The sequence below is a fragment of the Aureobasidium melanogenum genome (genome assembly GCF_000721775.1).
Source record: "Aureobasidium melanogenum CBS 110374 unplaced genomic scaffold scaffold_25, whole genome shotgun sequence".
Lineage (NCBI taxonomy): Eukaryota > Fungi > Ascomycota > Dothideomycetes > Dothideales > Saccotheciaceae > Aureobasidium > Aureobasidium melanogenum.
This window is the reverse complement of record NW_024470077.1, coordinates 1-21288: the sequence shown is the minus strand read 5'-3', so window position 1 is coordinate 21288 and position 21288 is coordinate 1. Positions and strand designations below refer to the sequence as shown.

The 21288-nt window shown below is 50.8% G+C and overlaps 8 protein-coding genes across 8 annotated transcripts; 6 read left to right on the top strand and 2 right to left on the bottom strand.

The window, feature by feature from the left end:
* Positions 1–340: 340 nt before the first annotated feature.
* On the bottom strand, positions 341–1015 carry M437DRAFT_15961 (uncharacterized protein; the record flags this gene model as incomplete). The annotated part of the gene is made up of 1 exon (XM_041018839.1): positions 341–1015. A coding segment is annotated over one exon (675 nt), but the record flags the coding sequence as incomplete, so codon positions are not given.
* Positions 1016–5504: 4489 nt separating this feature from the next.
* On the top strand, positions 5505–6585 carry M437DRAFT_56736 (Ureohydrolase; the record flags this gene model as incomplete). Its single annotated transcript, XM_041023104.1, has 3 exons — positions 5505–5588; positions 5643–6226; positions 6282–6585. 3 exons carry the CDS (start codon positions 5505–5507, stop codon positions 6583–6585), a joined length of 972 nt encoding a protein of 323 aa, XP_040876349.1.
* A 1343-nt stretch (positions 6586–7928) lies between these two features.
* Positions 7929–9498, top strand: M437DRAFT_78143 (uncharacterized protein; the record flags this gene model as incomplete). Its single annotated transcript, XM_041026942.1, has 3 exons — positions 7929–8964; positions 9025–9391; positions 9456–9498. The coding sequence occupies 3 exons, from the start codon at positions 7929–7931 to the stop codon at positions 9496–9498; spliced, it is 1446 nt and encodes a 481-aa protein (XP_040876348.1).
* Positions 9499–10937: 1439 nt separating this feature from the next.
* On the top strand, positions 10938–13497 carry M437DRAFT_78142 (ras GTPase activator; the record flags this gene model as incomplete). The annotated part of the gene is made up of 6 exons (XM_041026941.1): positions 10938–11079; positions 11133–11266; positions 11319–11567; positions 11630–12220; positions 12277–13285; positions 13337–13497. 6 exons carry the CDS (start codon positions 10938–10940, stop codon positions 13495–13497), a joined length of 2286 nt encoding a protein of 761 aa, XP_040876347.1.
* Positions 13498–14587: 1090 nt separating this feature from the next.
* Positions 14588–14972, top strand: M437DRAFT_57094 (uncharacterized protein; the record flags this gene model as incomplete). The annotated part of the gene is made up of 3 exons (XM_041023164.1): positions 14588–14701; positions 14753–14795; positions 14857–14972. The coding sequence occupies 3 exons, from the start codon at positions 14588–14590 to the stop codon at positions 14970–14972; spliced, it is 273 nt and encodes a 90-aa protein (XP_040876346.1).
* A 692-nt stretch (positions 14973–15664) lies between these two features.
* On the top strand, positions 15665–16388 carry M437DRAFT_56784 (uncharacterized protein; the record flags this gene model as incomplete). The annotated part of the gene is made up of 2 exons (XM_041023116.1): positions 15665–15953; positions 16009–16388. Coding segments are annotated over 2 exons (669 nt in total), but the record flags the coding sequence as incomplete, so codon positions are not given.
* A 287-nt stretch (positions 16389–16675) lies between these two features.
* Positions 16676–17437, bottom strand: M437DRAFT_87594 (uncharacterized protein; the record flags this gene model as incomplete). Its single annotated transcript, XM_041028664.1, has 5 exons — positions 16676–16843; positions 16891–17007; positions 17063–17110; positions 17167–17238; positions 17285–17437. 5 exons carry the CDS (start codon positions 17435–17437, stop codon positions 16676–16678), a joined length of 558 nt encoding a protein of 185 aa, XP_040876344.1.
* A 1196-nt stretch (positions 17438–18633) lies between these two features.
* M437DRAFT_57121 (putative P450 monooxygenase) lies at positions 18634–20658 on the top strand (the record flags this gene model as incomplete). Its single annotated transcript, XM_041023168.1, has 3 exons — positions 18634–18854; positions 18931–19490; positions 19544–20658. The coding sequence occupies 3 exons, from the start codon at positions 18634–18636 to the stop codon at positions 20656–20658; spliced, it is 1896 nt and encodes a 631-aa protein (XP_040876343.1).
* Between the last annotated feature and the right edge of the window lie 630 nt (positions 20659–21288).

The following is a 21288-nucleotide window of genomic DNA, read 5'->3' as shown; positions in this document are numbered from 1 at the left end:
ATGCAATGACCCACTCGGTACTCCTCTTGACGTACTTGTCCATAAGCAGAGTCACATCGCCGAGGATGAACCTGCAAATGTAGAAGCCAAAGAATTCTGCAGCATGACGGGTACTGAGTTCCAGACCGATGTGTGTCGGTGAAGAGTGCTTGAGACCAGGATCCTCGACTTGACGTGCAATTTGATCAAGTACTTGTGCTGCTTCGCACAGTCGAGACACACTGCTCATATATTCCTTGTGTGGACCTTCAAATGAGTTTGCGTCCTTGGGCGAAATGTGCTTGTGCGCAGTACGTTTGTCGATGGAAACGAAGCTGGTCATGGGCACACTAGCCATATTTGGAACTTCCTTCTCCGTGCGACTGCTGCTCAGAGGAACGGTGACGCCACCCGAAGAGTTCTTTCCTCGAAGCTTGCGCCAGGAACTGAGGTAGCTCTTATTCGGCTTTGAATCGCGAGCTTCAGCGGTAGTGCCAGTGCTATCGGTCTGACCATGAGCATCTTTGAACAGCGCGCTGATGCCCTGCACGCCAACTTCGCTGCCCAGTCGTTTGATGAGCACAGCTTGTACACGCTCCATCACCTCCTCGAATCCTTGGAGCTCTTCCAGCACTGCATCTGCGTCATAAGTATCAACCTTGGACAACTTGCCCAGAGCGGCTGTCAACAGATCGCAGTTGGAAATCTTGTCTTCGACGCTCTTGAGTTTGACGCTACGATTCATCCATATCTGGCGAGGAACGAAAAGTCGGGTAGTCAAGAAACCACCACGAGGTTGATTGAGGACATTAGCGACGCAGCGGAGCATCCAGAAAGGTCGTAACAATGTTGGCTCTGGACAAGGTTCCAAAGATGAGGGTGAATATGAATCGTCTGCCCCAGGAGACGGTGGTTGATTAGGAGGGTTGAGGAAACTTTCAAAGATATGATGACCCCCAGAAGCCGAATCTGTGCGTGTAATAGATATTGAACCTCCAGGTGGTGTGATGTACCTCCGGAAAGGCGGTACTTCTCCGCCGCCACCCGGGAATGCTGACATGGGAGAAGCTGGAGCGGTATCGGTTTCCTCTGAAATAAAGCCTCCTGTCTCCCGGAGACTGAGCGAGGACTTGTTTCTGCCTCGGAACAGCTTTGGCCTTGGCGAGCGGTATCTGCTGTTCATGGCATCTCCATTCTCAGGCAGGCTGTCTAGAGACATAGATGTTGCCGTATCCGAAGCAGCAGATCGCATGTGGTAAGGCGAGGCGAGCGCTGCCTCCACGCGACGCAGGCTAGGGACCTCTGAGATTCGACGACCCGCATCCGCTTCTTCTTCTTCTGCACCACCAGCGTCGGCTGCCTCCTTGGGCTCAGTGTTCGTGAAGCCACGCGATCTCAAAGTGGGCTTGCGCGAGGTTTCAATTTTGAGCTGTTTGAAATTGGGGCCGGCAGTCCGTCGGCTTGGAGTGGTAGTCTGCTGTGCTCCGCTGGTCTGCTCAGGAGAGGTCTTAGAGATATCGGTCGCTAGTGATGAAGATGGTGTGTGGCGCGATACAGCATTCTCTGCAACAGTCGACAGCGAAGTGCCTGCGGTTGTTCGGTTGGATACCTGTGAGCTTTGGTATGTACGACCAGAGTATGTGCTAGAGTCGGATTTTCGCGGCAGAGCAGATTTGGATTGAATGCCAAAGTCAAACCCGTGATCTATGTAATCATTGGTGATATCCGCAAGAATACGTTCCTCTTCGGCCTCGTCATCGTCGAGCTGACCGTCGAACGTAAGATACTGGCCCAAAGAAGATGCAGAAGGTAGAGTTGGATCTGGCTCAAGTGACGTCTGGCTGTCTTGGACAGGCGCAGGATGTACGAGGAAGTCATCATCAACTTCGTAGCCATCTTCATAAGCAGCTTCGACCGCCGCATCGAAAGCAGCGTCGAAATCCAAACTGGCGTGACTGAGAGCAGCACTTATATCTCTACGGTGGACTCCCCGTCTCGGCGAACGTTCGTGGACTGAGGACGAAGGCGAGTGAGAAGATGTAGTAGTGTTGGAAGGCGAACCAGACGACCCAGATTCATCTATTGTGTCCAGCCATGACACTGGATCAGTGTTTTGATAAATTTCCTGAGATTCTGCCGTTGTAGGTCTCGAGTCGAGCTCGAGGGAGTTTTCCTGTTCGTCGTATCCTCGAGGAGTGAGTGGTCGCGGCATGAGCGCGGGCTCAAGGTTGTAAGGACGAGCGGTATCGTGGCTGATGGTGGAATCTCTGAAAGGAGATCTCGATCGTTCACGTTCCCATAACGGACCCAAAAAGGCGCCAGGGGCGGATGTCCCTTCGACCTCTTGAATTGCACTGGTCAAGAAGGAAGTACGTGGGCCTTGAGCAGGCGACACTGCCAAGAAGGAGGTGGGAGGACCTTCTGTTGGTGAAGGCACAGCCGACGCACTTGTTGAAGGAGGAGCATCGATGATCCGTGTCAGTGTAGCAGTCTCGATGATTGCTGAGCTGCGATCTGGGCCAGATACATCCGATACAATAGATTCGTTACTCATGGGTCTCGGGGGAAGTTGCTTGTCTCTCCTTGTAGCTTGTGTGTTTAGCTGGATCTGCAGAAGCTCGTCGATGCGGATGGTATAAGTGTCGCGGATAGCGTCGAGTTTTCTGCGGTCATCAGGCGTAGATGTACGGTCTAAAACATTCTCAAGCAAATGACAGGCATCTCGGTATGCTTCTAGAGCGCCTTCGTAGTTCATGGCATTATCCAATAGAACGGCCGTGTTTGCCTTCTCCAAAGCTTTGGACAGCATCATCTTCTTGTCCTGACTTCTTCCCCTGCCCGAACTACTCTCAGCGGGACTAATGTCCTGTCTCGATATGGAGCCATTCTGGCGGGACGAGGTGCGTGGCGGCAAGGCACGTGGGGATTTTTCGTAGCTGCTCGAAGCAGAGGCAGTGCTTCCGAAATAATCAGAATTGGAATTGATGTAGCTGTTGGGGGTGAGCAAGCCAGGAGTCGTGGGAGTGAAGGTGGCGCTGGTCAATTGTGCGTCGTCGTTGGGAGAGTGATTCGAGATGGACATGCGTGGCGGTAGGGGTTTCTCGAAACGAGGTACACGGCGGCGATTGTACTCTGGACTCTGCATGGCTTGAGGGCGCTGGTAGGCAATCGATCGCGGTGATACATCCTCGGGAGACATTTGGGTATCAGAGACATTGCGGCGAGCCCAAATAGAGCCTGTGTGGAAAGCGTGGCTGGACGGATTGTTATGTGACTGCGAATGCTTAATGGCGGTCGGTGGGGCGTCAATGGATGCGACACTGGAGGCGGTCGAATGAGACCATCGGTTCAGGTTGGCCAACCCGTGTCCTTGGCGCTCAGTATGCGACCAATGTGAAGAGTCGCTTGGGCCTCGATCATGGAGAGTGCTGGCCCGGCGACTGGGGTCATCTTGATGTTGGAGCTGGTGGCCAGGAATGCGGACAGTCAGAATGGAATCCCCACCAGGCGAGGGGGCGCGAGTCAGGTCGAAGCGGTCGTGGTACTGCCGCTGCTGCTGGTGGTGATGGAGTTGGTGCTGTCGGGCGTGGGTCGCATCGCCGGCTTGCGCTGAGCCGGTATGGAGCATGCTGTGATCTCCTGAGGCTTCTGTGTGGTGGTCGTGTCTAGCGCATGGCGACTGGGGACAATAATGGATAAGATCGAGTTGAGAACGGGTCTTTTCGCTTCAAGGGGTTTCGATGGCAATGGAGGAATGGCAGCGGACGATCAATGAATGCTCGAAGCCTCGGAGGGGCAGGCTGTGACCAAGGGACTTGCAAGTCAATGGAAGTTGATCGTTTGTGCAATTGGGATGAGTCGTCGTCGCTGCTCGGACACGGCGATCACTTGGTCTTGGTCCAGCCTCGATCGAGGCAGTCGGCGGTCGTCAATGTTTTCAAAACAGCACAGCGTGGTATTGTATATTCAAATCATGGTTGCACCCACGATTATCACCCACTAGAGGCCCACTTTCTGCTGAAAGGGGCGTCGACTGCACCCCCGTTGACGAGCTTCGACCACTTCCATCACTTTCACATGCATCTCTCATTTACCCTGCATATCAATACACAGATGCCGACATCTCCGCAATCTATCTCTTTATTAAGCTTTGTATGCCCTCTGTGCTGTCTGCTGTCTTCTGTCTTAGCTACATCCTCATGCTCGTCTTTGCATCACCCGCTCCCAGACTCTTCTCCCTCAGCGACGCCAGTCTATTGAAGCCAAGAGCTGGACTGACAAAGAAGATCGTCCTATTACTTGCGTTTGTCTGCCGCTTCCCGCCGTCCGGATCTACGCAAACCAGGTAATAAATGAGTATGTACCTATGCATCATGCATGCGACGCTTCCAATAGACTCTCTCGACACTTAGAGTACTTGTAGTCTTTGACGTTGACCATGCATACGCACACTCGCAGCACAGTGTATAGGGAAGATTGGGCAACAAATTTCCTATTGCGGCAGGCGCTAGAGAAGCCTGCCATCACGAATTAGTTGCCATCGTGAACCTCGACCTTCCATGAGCACAAACACAAGTGCGGGTCGAGTCTGCGATGTTGCTGTGTTCCATGGTTTGATGCTCACTGAAACTGGCCTTATAGTAGTACTGGCCTGATTCCAATTCTACATGTCTTGAATTCTACTTCGGCCAAGGCGAGATGCCAGAACATGTTTCAGTGAGACCTTCAAGCCCTTGGGTTCATCGGGCATTTGAAATCCGAGATCTGCCAAGAGAATCGTACATGATGCTTGATCTTGCGAGGAATTTAACATCGAGATTCGACCATGCCAGTTGCGCCAATTTTCATCTATGAGGCTTTTCCAATTGAGCGGTTTAACAGCATCAGATGGACTCGTGGACATCCTTAGAGACTGCAACGGGAGTCTTGCTCCAGGTCTCGGATCAAGCGGGTTGTCGAGCGCTCGGGAACAGTGCGAGCCATAGCCATAGTCGAATCTTGGCTTTTCCCAATCGCTATGTCAATGTGAGCACATGTATGAGTCCAGATAGCTAGTCCTGCCTGTATAGGAGTGTTGTTTCTGAAGCAGAAAGAACTCCCAGTCTATAGTGATCTCATCATATATCCCCAGATTTCACGCTGAAAAGATAAGATTCGTTTCTGCTTCGTAATGAAGATTGTGATCAAAGCCCGGCCAAAATGCACAGACGCGGCCTCCTACCACCAAACTTCCTCGACGCCGTCTATACCTGCGCTTAGGAGACACTGCTGTTGCTTCATACCGCTAAGTACAGTTGCAACCGCGCTTTACGTTATGGTCTATTTCAAAAGGCCACGAAGATGATTTCTCAACGGGTCAGCAGGGCTTTGTTGAAAAGCTCGCTCGTTCCCTTTCTCCCCATCTCTTTGTTCCACCTCTACCTTCTTCTGTGAACCTCGCTGTCCTGATTCGTAAATTTCTATCATTCCCTATTTCTCCCTCCTGCGAGCCATTCGAGCCTGTCCCTCCGAAAATACCGCCCACAATGGATGCACCAACTCTCCAGCCCAAGTTCCTGCCTTCCCGCAACGAATTGGGCCTTGTAGCCGTAGGCTTCTGCGGAGGCCAGGTAAGTGGAATCAGCGTCCTGCGCACTCGTCAATTTCCCTGACACAGTCGATAGGGCAAGTCCGGTGTCGATGCTGCTCCTATGGCCTTGATCGAGTCTGGTCTCGTCGAACAATTGAGAGAAGAGCTTGAGTTCAACGTTCACTACGACGGAGAGGTGCACCAATACGCCGACATCATGCCCAAGGAAGACCCCGTATACCGCGGCATGAAGAACTCTCGCGCTGTCAGTGCCGTCACCCAGCGTCTCAGCGAGCAGGTTTACGAGCACGCCCGCCAAGGTCGCTTTGTCCTAACTCTCGGTGGTGACCACTCGATCGCAATTGGTACCATTTCCGGCACAGCCAAGGCCATTAGAGAAAGAACCGGTAGAGAGATGGCTGTCATCTGGGTCGATGCACACGCCGATATCAACACTCCCGAGACATCGGACAGTGGAAACATCCACGGCATGCCCGTTGCTTTCTTGACCGGTCTGGCCAAGGAGGACAAGGAGGACTGCTTCGGCTGGATCAAGGATGACCAGCGCGTCAGCGTCAAGAAGCTCGTCTACATTGGTCTGAGAGACATTGACCGCGGTGAGAAGAAGATTCTGCGTGAGCACGGCATCAAGGCCTTCTCTATGCACGACATTGACAGGTAAGTTCTATTCTCTGCTCTCGAGGTACACCAAGATACTGATTGGCCATAACAGATATGGTATTGGCAAGGTCATGGATATGGCTCTTGGCTGGATTGGTAGCGACACTCCCATCCACCTGTCCTTCGACATTGACTCTCTCGACCCCATGTGGGCACCCAGCACTGGCACTCCTGTCCGTGGTGGTTTGACTTTGCGTGAGGGTGACTTTATTGCCGAGTGCGTCCATGAGACTGGCAGTCTTGTTGCCCTAGACTTGGTCGAGGTTAACCCTAGCCTCGAGTCTCACGGCGCTAGCGAGACTGTTCGTGCCGGAATCTCAATCGTCCGTTGCGGTCTTGGTGACACTCTACTATAGAGAACGCTGGGTGTTGAGAGCGTGTGTGGTGTCGTGAAAGCGTGAAAATGGCTGAGGTCGATTTAGCGTTGGAGTTGGCGCTGATGTTATGTGTTACGGTTTCGTTATGATAGATAGGCAGTGCCTCTCGAGGGCTCCAATAATAGCCACTTCTCTTCCTTCTTGAACCCTCCTTATCGTTGTTCAGTGATTGGGCAGACGACATTTTTACTATTATCAGATCAGAATCACCATGTGTCCCAGCAGCATGGACATCAGACAGTCGATACATTTCCAAGATACTCAAGCAAAGGCACGTGTCTATCCAGATGCTGTGTTGAACTGTGTCATTCATACGAGATCGCACCTCCAGAGATGCGATACCGTTCACCAAAAAATACGCCATCAAGATTACTCTGCTCTCTTGCTAGTTATGGATACATTTGCCCAATACTCACACACGTCATCACGATTGGTATATCGGGCGCCAGCACAGCCATGTCCGATCATGCACACGGCCAGATTCTACCAGACTACTGGGATGCCTTTGGTTGCACAGGACCAGCGTTCGTCCACCCACAATCTCTGAGCTCTCTATCCATCAGCCACGTTCTCGCAATCATGTCTTGCCCTCTTCCTCAGTCAGCTAAGCAGCAAAGTACTCCTTCACATACAAATGATTCGCATGATTCTACAGCATCGATTGTCGTTTCCAACAAGTACAGATGAGCTGAGGTTGAAGCATTCAATCAAAGGAAGATCTGCGGTTCAAGTGCCGCCGCTCGTGCCAGAATGGTGGGTGTCCGATTGCCCCTCTTTTTGACCACATAGAGGACCTTCGCTCACAAGCAAAATAGCCAAATCCTACCAACACTCCAACATCACTGCCATCTCCAGTCTCGCCGATCTTGACTCCATCCACTTCTACACAGAATTCCTCGACGGAATCGCCTCTACATGACCAAGCCTGCAGAAAAGTGTCACAGTCAGGTTCGGATGTATGGTCAGATATAGATGAAGGCCCTTCAGCCCTACAGACAGAGCTTACCCCGACGGACAAACGCGAGGACCAACAAGCTCAGTCAAATGTGCAACAGCGCGTACCGTACAAGGTTGCAAAGACCAGCCGACGCTCGTCAAATACTACGGGCACGGAAAGCATGCTGATGAGGAGACATGGACCTCGTAAGGTACCTGGCGATGTCGCTCGTCCCAAGAAGTCTATGATGGTTGAGGAACCGCATGCTCATGCTTCAACAGCGTCCACAACTTGCTCTGAAACTACAGGCATCTTCGATAGACCCAGTGGGAGTGAGAGTACTTTAAAACAGAACGTCTTTTCTTCTTTGAAGACAAATCCTGAGATGGCTTCGCAGCATCAAGAGCATCAACAAGCAGCTGCCAAAGAGCCTGTAGCAGGCAATATGGGAATGGCTTCTTCGCTCAAGACTGTTGAAGGTTCTGAACAACAAAGCCATCCATATCAACGCGGTTCTTCGGCGCAATGGTTCGGGCCACTGACTCCAGAGAGCATTGGTAGACCACCATTGTTGAACGCTGATGGCTCAACTTCTTCACCTTCACCTCAGTCTATGCGCCCAGCATATGTTTCGCCTGAGTCCTCAGAACCTCCACTAGCTCATCCAGTCATGCCTTCGTCTCAAAACAGTGGTTGGACTAGTCGGCAAGGTGATAATGCCTGGGGTCAAGGACCTGGTCAGCCTACGCCAATCTCGATTCGATCAGGTGTATCTCTTTTCCAACAATCAGGAAACCAAGTTGCACACCCCGGTATGAACACTAGAGCTGGGCCGTTGCCTCAAAGTCTCCAACCCAATGTCAGGCTTGAAGATCAGGTAGAAGCTCTTCGTGAACACATCGCATCCCAACAAAGACCCATGGGCCCGAATCATGGAAAGGCTATTCCCACACCAGGTCCATACTGGTCACAAATGTACCCTACCAATCCACAAGCACAACGAGCAAGTTTCCGGAACGACTACAGTCAAGGTTTACGGTCAGGACCTACTCAAGCTGGTGTGCCATCGCCTGCTCCAACGGCTCCAAGCTTTCCTGATCTCAAGAAGACCACGCTGGAAGGTTATGAACTTCTAGCAGCTAGGCTGACAGACGGAACCATTGGAACGCGACCAATGTATCGCAGTTTTGAGCACTTGCACCATCGCCTACTCCTCTACCTGCAAGACGAAATTTGCGAGTACGAAGAAGAATTGCGCAAGTTGGATGAGTGGATATCTCAAATTGGACTCGTGATTTCTGAAGGGAAATCGGCACCTGCGTCAAGGCGCGCGGAAGCACGAATCACGCCAGCAGACAGTGAGTTGATGTTCAGGAGAAAATTTGTGTTGGGTGAGATTTTTGTCAAGCTGGAAAGATATCGTGAGTACCTTCCTTTGCAAAGTGCGAAGAGTGGGGTATCGGTTGGCTGATGAACAGTAGATCGTGCTGTCGAGTCATATTACAATGCATCCAAGGATCTGCAAAGACCGCAGGAAGCAGAGATAGCACGTTACCGCGAGTGGATGTCAAACCATCGCCCTGTCGACCTCACAGAAGCAGCTTTCCTCAAGCATGAAAAGGACCTATTCGTGTTTCCAGGCAGGAATGTTGGATTGACAATGACAGCAGCGACAGCCTGTCTGCCTTTGTTGCTGCTCCTGCCGCTGCTGGCTTTTGCGGTGATGCCCAACCTTCTCTGTCGTATCCTTGCAATATTTGTATGCGCCATGGGCCAATGGTTTCTGTGCTCTACCCTGGACATCAAATATGCTTTGACTACACGAGAATGGATCTTCTTCTCAGGCATGTGAGTGCAAGCATCTGGTCGTCATGATTGAAGATGCAGAGCGCTGATTTGAATCCTCCCACAGATATGTGGCATTCATGACACTGATCGCTGGTGTGACACGTTGATCTCACGCAAAAGGATGAGATAACGTCGTTCAGAGTCGCAGCTCGCTCCGGATGGTGGAGTCTGGAGAGTTGCCATGCTCGCTTAATGTGGAGTGCAGCGGCAAATCACGAGCGACGATTTGGAGGTTTCAGGTGGGCGCTAGCAAAGTGTTTCATGAGGAATTTTTGGCACTGCCGAGAGCGGGAGTTATTATTGTTTTAGCATTTTTTGACTGTGCGTGCTGATCCTCACGATCTCATTGCCGCGGTTGGTTGAGAGTCACGGTCTCAGCCCACTTTCGCTTCTTCCAAGAGTTGCGATTTTGAAGTTCTGAAAGCTGAAGAGCTAGAGCAGTGGTTGCAAGGTGTCAGGGGCTTTGACCGTGCGACCCTGATCAACACGTTGCAGCTGCGATCTGCGAGCCGCATGCGGCCTAGGACACGGGCTTGGTGGAGAAGAAGACCGAAGCAACAGAGTCAGATCAGGACCATGAGAATCATAAAGACGTGGGCCAAGTCGGTGCATATTATTATTGCGAGCAACCGAGGGTGGCTCTTGCAACTGCGAAATGCAAGTTTTAATACCCATGTCGTGCAACCTGATAGATTAAGGTGCAGGTTCGTAAAGTGTACGGCCATGCAGAGAGACACAAAGCAGGCGTGGCTTCTGCTAAGAGAGGTGGCCATTGGCTGTTGGCTGGACTTTTCACAGCTCAATGCGAAGACGTTGACCTCATTCAGTGGTCGGCCAGCAGCTAGGGCGTTACAGGGCCCACGGCGCAGTGCAGGCTGGAAGCATTTTGCGGAAGAGGTCTGCTAGAATAAGGTTACTCCCAGCAAAGGGGCCCATACAAAGGGGACGTGCGACTGGTACAAAGAGTCAGGGTGGTGCATGATAGTCGGGCACTTGTCAGACAGACCAAAGAAAGCATCGAGCTGCTACTCATCAGCTCTTACATTCCTTTGCTTCAGTTTTCCCTCTTTGCGACGCTTCTTTGAGACGTGGAATGCCAGCAACCAAGCACGTGTAATTGTTTGACGGTTGATTGCAGCTCAAGCACTTTTGGAATCAAGCGTACGGGAGCCCGAGCAACCCGATCCGCCCAAAGCAATTGTCATCCTGCCACATTGATCTGCTCCCTCGACTCTGAGTTTCGCGAGAACCAGCACTTTGTCCGAAGCGGACGGCGGCAGTGTCGCTGTACTCGACTCCTGTTCCTGCTATATCGCGCACGCCCGGAGCAGCATCTTCGCTCTCTATCCACTTTCCTTTATTGCCCGCCAGTGCTGCTTTCGCTTCGAGACATCAACAAAGAGGGCAATATAGTGCTGCTGCCGAACGTCAAGACGCCCGTCCCCCTCCCTAGACGACTTGAGCGACTGCAGTCCAATTCATGTCGGTCGCAACGCTGCATGCGCCATCGCGGGCTTCCACCTCGTCGTCTTCATCCTACTTGCCTATGGTCGGCCGACAGAACACGCGCTCCTCTCACGATGGAGCCAGGTCAACGCGCACCTCCAAGCGCTATTCCATGACGGCTTTGTACCTGTCTATGAATGCAAACCCGCGCGAACTCGAGATTGAAGACGACCTTGCACGCGGTACGATACTAGTACCCCACCAACATCTGCCACACTCGCTGACAGCGATATAGCCCAGAAAGTCCTCCGCGATCTCAAGTCAAAGATCTCGTCGCAATCCAAGAAGAACTTCGTGCTGGAGAAAGACGTGCGATACCTCGACTCGAGAATTGCCCTGCTCGTGCAGAACCGCATGGCCCTGGAGGAGGTTCGTCCTGAAGCCTGTCACACATCCTCGAGCCCGGCTGACCCAAACACAGCGCAACGAAGTAGCCGACCATCTCGACGAGTCCGACGAACTTACCGAGGGTGCTTTCCCTAATGACGACAAGACGCAGAAATACGGTAACCTGTTATTCCTACTTCAATCCGAGCCGAAACACATTGCCCACCTGTGTCGCCTGGTAACGCTGGCCGAAATCGACCAATTGCTCCAGACAGTCATGTTCACCATCTACGGAAACCAGTACGAGAGTCGTGAAGAGCACCTGCTGCTCACCATGTTCCAGGTCGGTCTCGATGCCAAGTTTATCTCGCTCTCCGAACACTGGCTAACCTGTCTGCTCAACAGTCCGTCCTGACCTACCAATTCGACAACACACCTGATTACTCGTCCCTTCTTCGTGCCAATACCCCCGTTTCTCGCATGATGACCACCTATACACGCAGAGGTCCAGGTCAAGGTTATCTCAAGACAGTGCTAGCCGAACAAATCAACTATGTCACAAGCAAGTTGCGCGATGTCGACCTCGAAATCAACCCGCTCAAGGTATACGAGACCATGATGTCCGAGCGTGCCTCAGTCCGTGGTTCCACATCGAGTCTACCACCTGGTGGCATCACCGCCGAAGAGGCCGCCGCAAATCCCCAGGTTCAAGCAATCATCAGCCGCAGGGTTGGACAATTGATCCAGCTTGCCAATTACTTCCTCGACACGATTGTTGACGGAATGGACGAGACGCCTTACGGTATTCGATGGATATGCAAACAGATTAGGAGTCTTTCAAGGAGAAAATACCCGGATGCTCAAGACCAGACCATTTGTACCTTGATCGGAGGTTTCTTCTTCCTGCGTTTCATCAACCCCGCCATAGTTACTCCCAGGTCATATATGCTTATTGAGCAGAACCCTGCCGAGAACCCCAAGCGAACTCTTACTTTGGTACGTCTGCACAATCTCGACGGTCTGAATTCCTTTACTGACTTGATATTCTCCAGGTCGCGAAGATGCTCCAAAACCTGGCCAACAAGCCTTCATACGCCAAAGAACCGTACATGTCCGTGCTTCAACCGTTCATCCAGCAAAACAAAGAGCGCATGAATAAGTTCCTGCTCGATTTGTGCGAGGTTCAAGATTTCTACGAGACACTCGAAATGGACAACTATGTCGCTCTCTCCAAGAAGGATCTCGAACTGCCCATCTCGCTAAACGAAGTTTACGCTATGCACGCACTCCTTGAGAAGCACACTCAGGAGTTGGTAGCAAAAGACGAGGGATCGCACCTGAAGATCCTCTTGCAAGATCTGGGCCCAGCACCAGCACAACTGCCAAGGAAGGAAAACCGCGCCATCAACCTTCCGCTGTACAGCAAATGGGAGACGGCACTCGACGACCTTACGGCTGCGCTCGACATCACTCAAGAGGAGGTTTATTTCATGGAAGCCAAGTCGACATTTGTCATGATCTTGCGCTCCTTGCCGGCGAATGCTGTGGTTGCACGACGGCCGCTTCGTCTTGACAGAGTGGCTGAAGCAGCCGCCACTACAAAGAACGACTCGGTCATGGTGCGCAAGGGTATCCGTAGCATGGAGCTACTCAGCCAATTGAACGATATGGGCATGATCGACAAAGCGGACAACTACGCATCTCTGCGCGACGAAGTCGAGCAAGAGTTGAACCACCTCGGCTCGTTGAAAGACAGGGTAACGACCGAGAGTCAAAAGCTCGAGGAGGTGTACCAAACGATTCGGGACCATAACGCATACCTTGTCGGCCAGCTCGAGACCTACAAGTCATATCTGCACAACGTCAGAGGCCAGTCCGAAGGAACCACCAAGCGAGTACAAAGCCAAAAGGTCCTGGGACCATACAAGTTTACGCATGCTCAGCTGGAGAAGGAAGGCGTCATCCAGAAGAGTAACGTGCCTCCTAATCGACAAGCAAACATCTATTTCAACATGACCAGTCCGAGCCCAGGAACATTTATCATCTCTTTGCATTACAAGGGTAAGTCAAAGAGAACCAAACTACACTTCTCAGAAACTGACTAGTGACCAGGCCGTAATCGTGGACTACTGGAACTCGACCTAAAACTCGACGACTTGCTCGAGATGCAGAAAGACAGTCAAGAAGATCTCGATCTCGAGTACGTGCAGTTCAATGTGTCGAAGCTGCTCGTACATCTCAACAAGAAGTTCGCACGGAAACGAGGCTGGTAGATGCAGTCATCTATCCTGTTCGTCTCCTGAAGTAATCTGATCATGACGCGAGAACAACAACGATCTAGGTGTCTATGGCTTTCTCGGAGCAAGGCATGGGACATGAGGGATGCTGCGGCGCAAATCTAGGGTGGGCGCGATGATTCTCTTTTTTTTCCCTTCTATTTTTTTCTCTTCTTTTCTTTCTTCTTGCTTTTGAGTACGTTTTTGGATTTTGAGATACCCTTTTATTCTCTTTTCATAAGAGAAGTAATGGAGGAGCAGCGAGCGAAGTTTAGCGAGGAGGAAAGTGTGAGCATGCGTGTTTTACCATTCATGGCACGCTCTCATGGATAGCGAAGGAGGAAGTGAGAGGCAGTGGGAAGACTTGATAGTTTCTTCTTGCTGGCCGAGGGATTCTGATTCCGATTCTTAACATGGCAGCAAACTGGGCGGGCTCCTGGTCATACTATATTATTTATCTTCATGGCATTTTGACTTTGGCTTTTTGAATCTGATTGCAAACGAGAATGATGTGGTTGCGAAGAGTAGATTATCTCAGCGATCTGCATGGCGGTGATAAGAGTATGATGCATTGCAGTGAAACGTCCCTGAGTCACATGGGGTGGAGCGGGCGGAGGCTTGGGAACCATGACATGCACCCACGCTTCTCGGCGATAGTCGCTCCGTATCTGTCCTACAGTCAACCTCCAAGTCTCCCTTCTATCCGTCCTGCGACGCTATTTCTGTGATTAATCGCACTCTTGAGTGTTTCTCTGTCTCTTGTTGCTTCCGTTGACCTTCACGAGTTGGCTGCAATTCATATATCACATCACCCAAAGCACATCAATCGCCAAGCCCGCAACCTCGACGATAAACAACAATGTCGTCGTCGATAGCAATCCCCAAACGCAAGCAGCCTGGCTCTGGCAGCTCTGGCTTCGCTTCTGCCTCGTCGTCTTCGTCGTCTCCTTATCCCAGCTGGGCCAACAACGCTGCCTCTCCCTCATTCTCACCCTCGTCCCTGGCCTCGACGTCTGCCTCTCCGTCTTCGGCCTCGACTCCATCATCCATGGCCCGCTACGCCGAGAGAAGACCTTCACTGCTTGGTATGTCTGGATTGGTCCCGCTCAAGTCTTGTGTCACTAATGAGTGTGTAGGTGACTCGCTATCCAAGTCCGAGTACACTGTCGTCAACATTGGCGGACCCGAGAACCCTCGCCTGGTGAGTACATCAAGGTGCTTTCACCCTTATCAGTACTGACGTTTCTCACAGATTACATGCATCAAGACATCTCAAGGCTTCGACTGGAACCAGGGTATGTCAAGCCATGCTTTATCCATCTCCTATCTCAGTTCAACGTCTAACGTCGATTGCAGACATCTTCCTCCCCTCCTACCTCGACTACGACTCGTCAGACCTCGAGCACAGACCCGATCCCGTCCAAGAGATCATCCTCACAGATGAGGAGGCTGCAGCCATTCTTCCCAAGTAGAGGGAGACATCAATAACTACAACGAAACCGACACTGAGACACACGATGATGATAATGGAACATGGAGTTATTGACAAGGATGGGTTACACATATGGGATACTGGGTCTTCTTCTCTCCTTCACACACGGCGTTTGATTTGGAGGTGACCACTTTCAGATGGTCGGGTATACATACATGTTGAGGACGGAGGGGATCAGTCCAGGCAAAGCGAAGCACGGCGGGCGCATGGAACATGTGCATTTCTGGCGGAACAGCTTTTGCATTACTGAATAGGGCAGGTAGTCCATAGAATGGATTCTGATTACGTTTCTCTTTTCAACTAATGTTGTCTTGTCCATCGTCTATGTATCTATCTCTCGAAGGTGTCATCGATCAGGTGCCGAGGTAGGCATCATTTGGTACCATGATGGCCTATCTCGGCGATAAGGCCGCAAACTCCCACACCCCGCAGTGATGCTAGCGTCTTGGCACGTCCTCTCCAAACAATCGCCGTCACTGCTCTGGCTGTTTTCGAGACGCCAGTAAACAGAGAAACACTTTTCGCTTGCACACCATCGTAACCACATCTTTCATACCACGCTCAACCCGAAACGCCTTGCGCGCATATAAGCCACGCGCTCTTCACCAACTACATTCAGTAACCACACCTCGACTCACCGATCCTCGACCACCAAAAACAAACAATTCACCACGCGCAATGGAAACCACCCACCGCAAGATCGAACTCCAATCGCCCCTCGACCTAACCTACCTCCAAAACAACGCAACCCTCTGTCTACGCGAAAAACTCGATCTACACTTCCCTCCTTCCGCCGCTCCCGCCTCTGCCTCTGACGATGTCTTCAAATCGCGCGTCGAAGATCTAGTCTCGCAATACTTGGCAAAGGTGTTTGAAGACGTAAAGGCAAATTTGGCTGTTAATGGATTAGAGGGGAAGGAGATGGAGGAGGCGGTCAAGATGGCCGAGGGGAGGGGGGAAGGTAAGCCTCGCAAACACTGGAAAGCAGGGAGAGGGAATGCTAATAGATGTGGCAGAGCTCGAACCATACGACACAAAGCTCTCCCAAAAACTCCAAGGCCTGTCTGCACAAATCGAGAACTTGACTCTGCAACTTGCAAATTTGAGAAGGGAAGCTCCTGCAAAGGCTGCTGCTGCATATGCTGCAAAACTACAGACTGAGGATCAGACTTTCCAAGAGGCGAGAAGAGCTGCAGAGGATGAGCACAAGGCAAAGATACAAGAAGAGAAAGATCTGTGTGGTGTTAGTCAAGTCAGAGACTGGGATGAGTGCGAGAGGAATTGGGAGCAAGCGATAAAGGGTTTGGTCGATGTCAAAGAGAGTATTGGCGCTACGAGTGCGAGGTTGGTCCAAGCGAGGGATGCTGCTGCATATTTGGATCAGGCTGGCAAATGAGAAGTCGGTCGTTCCATTCGAGGAAGTTATTGTGCTTTTTTGCTGGGTTGGACTGGGACTCTTGGACGAGCAATGGCGTTGTTGTTTTTCGGGCGGCGGAAATACCCCTTTATGATACAGTTTGTTCTTTTCTGGCTGGAGCACTTTCGTTTTCTCCATGGGTTTCATTCTTCACGTGTTTCAGCTCTCCTCGCACTCACGACACTCATGAGTGTCTTCAAAAACAGAGTCGAATACTTGAAGATTACGCTGATGTTCTAACAAGCTAGACAGGTTGACGGATTATCTCAGCCCGACCAGCTCGAAGTCTCTCTCTTGCCTGGATAGTTTTGGTTGTTGGCCCACGCACTTTGTGCATTGACAATGGCACTGCCGGTGGTCATGGTGCGGATGGTGCTGTTGCGCTGGATCAAACTATGTGATGTGAGGTCGTGACCGTAAGTCTGCACGAGGTACTAACATGAGTCTGCTTGGTATTCGAACTGCGGGAAGTGTTACTTACAGAAACGGCAGAAGACAAGTTCTGGAGAGCTTGGTAAACCGGAAGGTTCAGCTCAGAGTGGAAGAGGCGACCGCGACGTTGAACAGTATCGGCGAGGTAGAGCATCGAATCGACAAACTGCAGTGGTCAGCTTGTCCTCGCTACTTGCTTTTCAAGATGTCTAGTGCCATACGTTGAAGTAGGCATCGTTAAGTGTGACGTTTGCGGTACCCGAAGAGGACTGCAACAGGTCAATGAGGTCCTCAATGATGAATTGAGACCCTTGGTGAAACGAACGACATTGGATATCACCATCGAATCGGCTCCTTGGACGGCAGCGGTGACTCGAGATACGAGGTCCGATGTATTCTAGAATCATGAGTTGACTGTCAACAATCTGCCTTGCAGCACTCACGAGATATGCGGTTCCATTCAACGACGCGAAAATAGTGTCCGCTGTGTCGGAAGCGAGGCCCTGCAACTGAATTGCATCTGTAGTCATATCGGCACGGACGACACTGAACAGGTAGTAGGCAATAAGGATGAAGTTGATCAGGAAGAGCTGCATGGTCGGAGCAGGGTATCGGAAGAGAATAGATGATTTTCGGCAGATGATGTTTGCGAATGCAGGGCCAAAGGTTTGTTGCAGGTACGAGGTCTTGCTAATGAAATGCTGGTTCAGGTATTCTAGAAATGGATAGGGCCGAGGCGATTATAGATGGTAGAGAAATTTTTGATGCAGTATGGAGATACAAACGACAGGCAAGAGCAAAGCAATCACATCTTTCACTTGGGGTTCCGACGACAGACAGGAAGGTGCCATGCTGGTTCTATGCGTCGCTGCCTCGATCACACTGGGTATTGTGGATTTAGGGCACGAAAGTGCCATCGGTACCAAACCTCGTGGAAGCTGCAGTTGATTTTCAAGTCTGGTCGTTGCTTTTCCATTGGAAGGAAGAGTTTATATGCCCTCAAGAACATGGGTCTAGCTTGAGTGCTTTTCGGCACTTTCAACAATGAATGGCTCACGCCACAATTTGCGGGTCCGATGCATACCCTGTGCAGCTATACGTGTGTTGTTATCTGGCTGATGGCGAAGACGACATTTGGGTCGTTAAAGCTCTCGAACGTCGCTTGCAAGAGATCTACCACGAGCTGCATCCAAGCGAGATCTGATCACCGCACGCCAAATTACGCGAGGTGGAGTTTGGTTTGCGGAAGCAAGTCACGAAGAACGTCTTGGCCATAAGACGAAAGGTCATTCGACGAGGGCGAGCTCACGCTATTTATTCGACGCTTACCGAGTGTCAAGCTTTACTGCATTACATGACAGTGCGCCCGAGATGCAGAATGCAGAGGGCTTTCCAAGGGTGCCGGCTTCCGAGGCGCATGGCGGCTGGCTCTTTGATCAACTTGTTCTGCCAGACCGCATCAATGACCAATGCAAGCGTATTTGCCGCGTCTGCGCCTGTCAAGATGACAACAGATATATCTTCTCGTTGCTCTCAAGATTCGGGGCAATCGAGAGTGCTTGAACTCTTCTTGGTTCACCGCTTTAAGTTTCACCCCGTTCCTCGGACAGTTTCCAACCGTTGCTCGTTTATCGTACATCGCTCAAGTACATGTACGACATCATCGAACAAGAAAGCTAGAAAGAAGGAACGAAGCAGCCATCGCCTTCAATTGTTCATGCTGCTTGACACAGAGAAGATAAAGACAGTGTAAATTCCACAACTCACACAAGATCGAATAATCGCCCTCATCATGTTGCCATTTGTATGGCTGGCAGTCGCCTCTTTGATCGGTGTCTACTCCTTCAACTACTACCGTTGCTACACCCGCAACCTCGCCGCAGCCAAACAATCGGGTCTGCCCTACGTCGTAGCACCATTCTATGTGTTCAATCGGTTCTGGCTTGTGACACACAGGCTCTGGTTGCCATTACTCGGAAAACTTCCCAAATCCTGGACAGATCCATGGTTACAGTATGTCCAAATCTAGGTCGCACTGCAGCAGTGCATACCCATCATCCGGTGCGGGATCGAACTGACCGATGTGCAGGTTCCTGGATCCTGAGTGGACTTGGTTGAGGAGACACGAGCCTTTCAAAGCCATTGGAAGTGACATCTTTATGGTGTGCTCTCCCGGCAAGAACTCCGTATATGTTTGCGACCCCGAGGCAACGGTACAGATCACCACTCGACGCAACGACTTCCCCAAGCCAATCGAAATCTATGGCTCTGTGGATCTATTTGGCAAGAATGTGATTAGTACAGAGGGTTCGATATGGCGTCACCATCGCAAGATCACTTCTCCACCATTCACCGAAAAGAACAACCATCTTGTGTGGCAGGAGAGTCTGCACCAGGGTCAGAGTTTGATAGCTTCTTTTCTGGACAAGGACTCTGAGAAGGATATTTCTGCTGCCACTATGCGGCTGAGTCTTCATATCATCAGTTACGCTGGATTTGGCAGACGTCTACTATGGCCTCACGAGGAACTTAAGGAAAGCGGAAAAGCTGTTGTCGTACCTGAAGGTCACACCATGACTTACAAGGATGCACTGAGCACATTGTTGGAGAACATCATTGCTGTGATGTTACTTCCAACGTGGTTCCTTAGTAAGTCCAAATCTTTTGTGTCTGACAGTAGAAGGGCTAACAGGTGTGTACAGAGTTCTCGCCTCTCAAGCAGAACAAGATCGCTTACGAATCTTTCACAGAGTGGGGCAAATACATGAAAGAAATGTACCAGGACAAGAAGGCAGAAGTCAGAGCAGGTGAGAAGCGTGAAGGCATGGATCTTATGGGAGCTCTCGTAAGTGGAGCAGGTATCAAGCCAGGCTCAGATCCTGAGAAGGCCGACACACAACTGTTCACTGATCGCGAGATTCTCGGCAATGCCTTTGTCTTCATCCTGGCCGGTCACGAGACTACAGCAAATACTCTGCACTTTGCCATCCTATACTTGGCTATGAATTGGTCCACCCAAGAGATGCTTCAAAAGGATCTGGACAACATCTTTGGCGACCGACCCATTGGTCAGTGGGACTACGAACAAGACGTGCCGAAATTGTTTGGTGGCATGTGCGGTGCCGTCATGAACGAGGAGCTGCGTCTCATTCCTCCTGTCGTCGGCATTCCCAAGTGTACGCTCAAGGACTCACCACAACCACTAACCCTCTCTGGCCGTCGAGTGGTCATACCCGCAGATAGCTCTATACAACTCCTTACGGTCGCGTCGGGTCGTAATCCCAAGTACTGGCCAACTCTCTGTGGTCCTAACGCTTCAGAAGCCGAAATAGAGAAAGATCTGTCATCCTGGAAGCCTCAACGATGGATCTTGGACCCTGCCAAAAAGTCGAACTCGACTGCGGCGAAACAACAGGAAACACAACAACACTCTGACACCGAAGAAGATATCGGCGGCCCACAATCTGCCGTCACATCATCTCATCTCTTGAACCCGGAAAGAGGTGCTTTTGTTCCCTTCTCGGAAGGCTACCGCTCATGCCTGGGACGCCGTTTCGCTCAAATCGAAGTTATGGCTGTGCTAGCTGCCATCTTCCGCGACTACAGCGTCGAATTGGACTTGGACAAGTACGCGAGCGAGGAGGAGATTGCAGCTATGGATGAGACTTCGAAGAGACAAACGTGGGATAAGGCTTATGACACTGCAGAGAACTTGCTCAAGGACGGCATGATGACTATTATCACGATTCAGATGCGCGCAGGCAAGGTGCCGGTCAAGTTTGTCAAGAGAGGAAGTGAGAAGTACAAGTACAACTGATGGACTTGGAAGCCATGTTGGTAGTTTATTATAATCTGCTGTACATACAAGTAGCAGTATCATTATCATTCATCATATGCGCCGTAACCAAACTAAAGCCGAAGGTCTCCTACAAACAAACTATTCCCCATCAAGCGGATGAGCTTCATCCAAGAAGAAATGCAAGTTTGGTGGACCGCCACATTGAGAAGGATATCGCGACAGAGTGGACGATACATGGAATCGGTGGAATTTCGGCTTCATGCCATTCCATTCCACCACTTCTAGCTATTATTCCATTCTATGCCAATTTTCTAGTGGAATCATGCTAATTCCAATCTTGCTGTTGTTGTTATCGTCACCCTGTCCAGATTAGGGGTCACCCTGTTATGTGATTAGTAATCATGAGCCTTGGCACGATTATGTAAGCATATTCACAGGGTCACCTCCTTACTAAGAGGAATTACCGTATGATCTAGTAGTAATATCAACCTTCCTACTAAGGAGTGGAATATTTCAATATTCCACTTAAATTGACGATTCTATTCCATGCCAAAGTAGTGGAATATTCCACTCAAAATTAGTGGAATATTCTAATATTCTACTTATTCCATGCCATTTATCGTCCACTCTGACGCTTTGGCCATGTCT